A 6,000-nucleotide genomic window follows, 5' to 3' on the forward strand; every position below is an offset into this window, starting at 1 on the left:
CAGTCCCATAAAAATGGTCCAAAGACATGTCATGAGTAAAGATTATAATCATGTTTCCCAATCACATTTTGTCTGGGACTAGCAGACACAATTTCTCGATATTCTAATTCAATTCTTAAGGGAATTAGACCACATTAATATAAATGTCTTACAGAATCCAAACTCAACAATGGCATTTTTCATATTACTTTATTCTTATAGCAAGAACTCAAAGATTCAAATCCCCTAAAAGAGAAGCATAATCTCCACTTCAATATAAAAACAGCCATCCCGATCTATTCAGTTGAGTACAGATGAGCGCATCGATGAACTCCATAATGGAGTAGCATTCCACCATTGTTTCCCTATCAATAATAATAATCAAACTGAATGATAATTAAGTTGCATGTACATATATAATCCTTACCCAGATACAACATACAAGGCTTGCGCCCATAGACAGGTGCAAAAAGTTTCATAATCTTGCCTAACTATCACCAGAACAAACATGACAAAACCTCATCATTTAAGAGGCATGCTTATTCATATAGTTGGCTGTCATTGTGAGTGACACAAAGAGATAATTTGTTTCAATAGTACAATACACATAAATAAGAGATAACAGATGGTCTGATCATATCACTGAAAAGAACAATGTTAGAGACTCAATTTTGTTTACAAATGTTTCTCACAAATCAATGAAGTAGTAAGTGGTGATTAGAACAATAACATTTTTACAAAGATTCGCTGTTGAAACTATTTTTATTATGTATCAATTAAAAAAAATGAGAGATGCTATGTTTACAACATTTTTACAACAAATCACAAGTGGTTAGTTGTTATTGGTTCAAATTTAAAACTAACACTAAGATTACTTTTTTGCCCTAACAACAACAACCAGTAACAACCTACCACTTAAAATTTGTTGTAAAAATATTGTAGAAATATTATTTCTTAAAAAAAATTGTAAAAAAGTTGTAGTAAAGTGGTCACTGTCCCCTATATTACCTTATAAGAGCATCCTCATCAAAGATTTCAAAAAATTTAGCATTGGCCAACTCAAAAACCTATTTTATCAATTTTAACATCTCACTTTACAATACACTCAACATCAAAGATTTTATATTTTTTCCCACTTCCTTAAAATTTTTTTTTTTTTTTTAATTCTCATTAACATCTCTTTCACTACCACCACCACCCACAGCCACAACCACCACCACCAACCAAAACCTCAACCCCCAACCACCAAAATAAAAAAAAAATAAAAAAAAATAAAAAAAAGTTCATCCCCATTGTCATCTTCTTCCACAGTGGCGACTTGACTTTCCTCTCCCCTTCCTCCTTCGCACTATAAATCAAATCAAGACCCAAAATCCCAAAACCAAATCAAGACCCAAAATCAAATCAAACTCACCCCGATCTGAACCCACCACAAAACCGCAACCCATCACAACCTCTCTAATGACCATCACCCCAGCAACCCAACCACCACAAACCCACAACCAACGACCTTAACCCATCGGCACAATTAACCTCAACCCATGGCACAAACCCACGGCCTCAACCAACCTTGACCCACATTCTCAACCAACCCCAACCAGTCAACCACCACAAACCCACCACCAACCTCAACCCATGACACAACCAACCAGGGCACCACCGAGACCCATCAAGCAACCCACCACCACCGAACCCACCAAGACCCATCAAGCAAACCTCCACTTGCAGTCGGACCCACCACCGTCAGACCCACGACCCACTTTCAGTCATCAACAACCCCAACAGACCCATGAGAGGGAGAGTCTGAGAAAGAGAGATGAGAGAGAACGAGAACGAGAATGAGAGAGTGAGAGTGAGAGTGATTGTCTGAAGAGAGAGAATTAAAAATATTAAAAAATGATAACACTGTGCTCTAAAAAATGAGAATGCACTGTAGCAAGATGTCAAATTTTTTAGGATTTAACATCTTTGATGGAGCTGAGTTTTGTGGTTTCAAATGCTAAAAATAGCATTTTAGCACTTATAACATCTTTGATAAAAATGCTCTAACACAAATAAGACCACTTAAACACTGGTCAAGTTATAAGCATGGTTTCTTTTAGCACGTGTAAAAAAGAATCTGAAAGGTAAAAAAACAAGTTATGATGGGTAACAGCTGTCAGCATGCCCAAAAGGTTGACTTATGTACACTGTCAACCACTATTACATTGATTTTTGGACTTTGGTCTTTACTTTGGACCACCATGGCAGACAATGACTAAAGCTCTCATAATCTATCTCTCTTTCTCTCTCACATTCATATGTCAAGTAGTGGTGTTGTCACAACACCATCGAGTATAGTACAATAAGAGGAAGGTGGGTTGGGTCCACATTAATGTTATTATAAACTGCCTTCTTTAGGAAGAAGACCTTCCATGTGACTTGCAGAGTTCCATTGTTGCATTGCATGTATTTATATCCAACATCAGCTTCACACTTAGTGTACTCTGCTCTCTGCTCTCTCTCTCTCTCTCTCAAGTTTCAACCATGAAGCGAGGCTTTCACTCTAGTGCTCTTATCCTTGCCCTTCTACTATTGCTTCTTTCCTGCTCAAAAATATCTTCCCGTTCCATAGCAAACAAACAAGGTTACCCACAGTTGCTGCTTTCTTTTCTTCTTGTTCTTCTTTAGGTTAACTATACATTGAATAACTGAAGTTTGGCCCCCTTTTGCAGGACAAGTGGAAGTAAAACTCAATGAAATCGCTTCTGGGGATTCCTTTGCAGACTTGGAAGGCAGTGAATCCATGAATGTATGCTCCTCCTCCTCCTTCTTCTCCTTCTTCTATTGCATGTTTGAATCTATATATGTCTCACACATTGGTTATGTACTTTGCAGCAGCTCATGGGGATGGAGAATTGTAACGAGGGAGATGAAGAATGCTTAGAGAGAAGGGTGCTTTCTGAGGTTCACTTGGACTACATCTACACCCAGCACCATAAGCCTTGAAAGTTGGAGCTTCCAAAAAATAAGTTCCATATGTATTTATTTAGAGATCCTGTCTCTTAATACTATTTCATAATGTTTTTTAACTATAACACTCAGGAGAGTTACTAGTATGTGTTTAAGGTTGAATTATCTTTTCTTTATGATACGATGTAACTCTCACCTATAATTTAGATATGACCATTTCTAGGTTATCAAAAAAAAAAAAAAAAAAAAGATATGACTATTTCTATGTATGTAGCTGTTTGTCTTTGTCATCACGAGTTTATAGTCTTAAAAATTAAACTAGCCTATGATGGATGGGTTGTGTATATATATATTGTTGGAATGAGTGTATTTGCCTCCTCCTTACTTAAAGAGTAAGGAAAAGCATAAGATTCCTCAAGAGATGTAACCGCTACCAGATAGTTCCAAAATCCAACTTCCAAAATAAATTATATGAGAAAAACCGTGCAGAAACTTTCAAAAATTGGTTGGTGAATTTGGGATTAGACATTAAAGCAATTAAATACACAGTTGGAAAGTCAAGCACAGTAAATTTCAGCTGCAATTACTTTCCCTAGATGGAAGTTTCAATTATAACAGAGTTTCAGAACTCCTTAAATGCACAAATCGTAATTAATAAGGGGTAAATCACTTTACTGTTTTAGAATTCTAAGTTCCATATGGGGCTCTTGTGGTTCAGTAGTTCTTTTTAACAGATATACATACACAAAAAGTAACACTCCCTATAAGCATAACTTGGGAATGAAGATATAATGAAAAGTACATGACAATTTTTACCATAATTTTGAGATGTTCAATAATGAGAGGTGGAAAATAGTGATGAGTTCTTATGAAAGTGATTATCACTGCTCAAAATTGACCAACTCTCTCACATGGACCCTTCACTTTTGTTCAATACTCACAATCGAACACTCATCAAATTGTAACAAAAGTTACGCTAAAAGATATGATCAAAAGAATAGAGATATAATATATTCTCATCACTTATTTGATGGAAAAGAGAAACGAACAAGGGATATTAAAACGGATAAAAACTCTATGGAAATGCTCTCAGCCTAAAAATTATGTCCAAAGAAATATTTTAACACAGAATTATATCTTTTCTTTTCTTTCTTTCTTTTTTTATTTATTATCCTTGTCTTTTTCACTTGTTTAGTTGTTTTACAGGAAAACATCAATTTCTCTTTAAATATCATTTCTTTACATGATCATTTCTGCACTCTTCTGTACTCCTAAGCCAACCAAAGGGTTTAAAGGAAAAGGGGTATCTAAACTTATGGGAGGTTATGCATAAACCATATTGAACTTCGAAATAATTAAAGTGTGATCTAAATAAAAGGTTCAACAGATAAATTACTAACTGATAATGATATCCTTCACAAAATAAAAACACACCTTAACAAGCAGTTATGCTTTGTTTAGTTACCAAGCAGAAATAGAGAAAAATGCTATAACACTTTTAACACACTTCCACCCCATAAAGCTGTACAATTCTAAACATTCACTCGGTTTTGAGAACCAAACAGTGCTCTAGTATGAAAGTATATCATTCCTAGCTCTGATCAGACTTTCAACTAGAAAAGAAGAATAGATAACTACATTTCAGTGATAGATGAAAAACTTTAATTTGTATGCATAAGAATTGGATAAGGGATCCAATATCTAGATAAGATTTTCCCTCTTAGCTAATGGCAATAGATTTTAATAAAATACATCTTCAGTCAGTATATACAATGCCTGTATCTCTCTGGTCCTTCAAAAGAGACGTATCAAAGACAAAATTAAGATATAAAGGTAAAGATGACTTATTAAACCATGAATCTCTTCATCAGAGCCACGAAATCATGGTCCACTTTGAATCAGCAGTACCTCCCAACCTGCAATCATAAATTTCGAGTCAGTCATTGGACCCAAAAAGCATCAAAATTTACATGGTTACTGAGTTTTCTTTCGTCAGTAGCACTGAGTAAGATTCCCTTATAAATATCAGATTTACCGAGGCCAAAACTCCAAATGGGCCTAACCATTTACATTCTATCAGTGGAGTACATATAGATATAGTCATGTAAAGCTTTTTCCTCAAAGAAGGATCTGAACTTGATTAATTCTTCCTAAAGAACCTCTTTAACATGGGAGGAAAGATTTTAATATCATTAATTTTATATTCTATCCAAAGCTTGCTCTCTCTTCTCAAAATGAATATACTAGTGAGCATATTTACTGCATGAAAAATGTTATGATCACAACAAAATACACAACCTTCCACCACTAGTGGCGAAGGTTGTGTATTTTGTTGTGACACTGGCATTTTTCTCATTGATAGATATTGTTGGTTACTTTGTTTTGCTTGAGGAAAGATCAATGCGGGGTCCAGTTACAGATTTTTGCTTTCATAATTTTGATAAGATGTTTTGTGTTATATGTCAATACGTTAGCAACTTAGCATAGAGCCTGAATGTCCTTTATCTTAGCCATGAATTATTTACATTTGACGAGGACGTGAAGGGTGTCTTTTGTTCCCTGCTGTAGTTTGAAGACGATTTAAAGCCGAGACACACTTGAGAAGGATACATTCTTATCAAGGAACAACTTACCAAATCTGCATATGACTCAGACCCCACTTTCTATTCAGCTATCTTTTGCTCTTTTCTCTCTGTGCTGGAATGGTGCTTGGCTTTTGAAACATCAAATGGATATTGGGTATCTATTATCACTCATCATCAACAAGAAATAGGAAATTCCACGTAAATACAATTCGTTATAATTAATGATACCTCACCATTCAAAATTTCATTAGACCTGCATTCTTCGAAGACAGTATTTTTCTGAAACTGATAAATAATACAATATCTCAGTGTCTGATAAGAAACACAAAATTCAAATGAGTATCATTGAAATATTTGAGACTTTCATATAAGTGGAACTAGATGCATATCTCCACCTTTTGAGTTCAAATATTTTTAGAACAGAAACCATGCCACAGATTACTACATGAGTTTCGGATAAGTCCACAAAAATCCAAAATACAAG

General features: G+C 35.0%; 1 protein-coding gene across 1 annotated transcript; it reads left to right on the forward strand.

Annotated features, from left to right (window-relative positions):
* The first annotated feature begins 2,388 nt into the window (after window positions 1-2,388).
* LOC115979949 (putative phytosulfokines 6) lies at window positions 2,389-3,180 on the forward strand. The gene is made up of 3 exons (XM_031102104.1): window positions 2,389-2,605; window positions 2,694-2,770; window positions 2,857-3,180. The coding sequence occupies exons 1-3, from the start codon at window positions 2,506-2,508 to the stop codon at window positions 2,965-2,967; spliced, it is 288 nt and encodes a 95-aa protein (XP_030957964.1). The 5' UTR covers window positions 2,389-2,505; the 3' UTR covers window positions 2,968-3,180.
* The last annotated feature ends 2,820 nt before the right edge of the window (window positions 3,181-6,000 follow it).

The sequence above is a fragment of the Quercus lobata genome, chromosome 1, assembly GCF_001633185.2.
Source record: "Quercus lobata isolate SW786 chromosome 1, ValleyOak3.0 Primary Assembly, whole genome shotgun sequence".
NCBI lineage: Eukaryota > Viridiplantae > Streptophyta > Magnoliopsida > Fagales > Fagaceae > Quercus > Quercus lobata.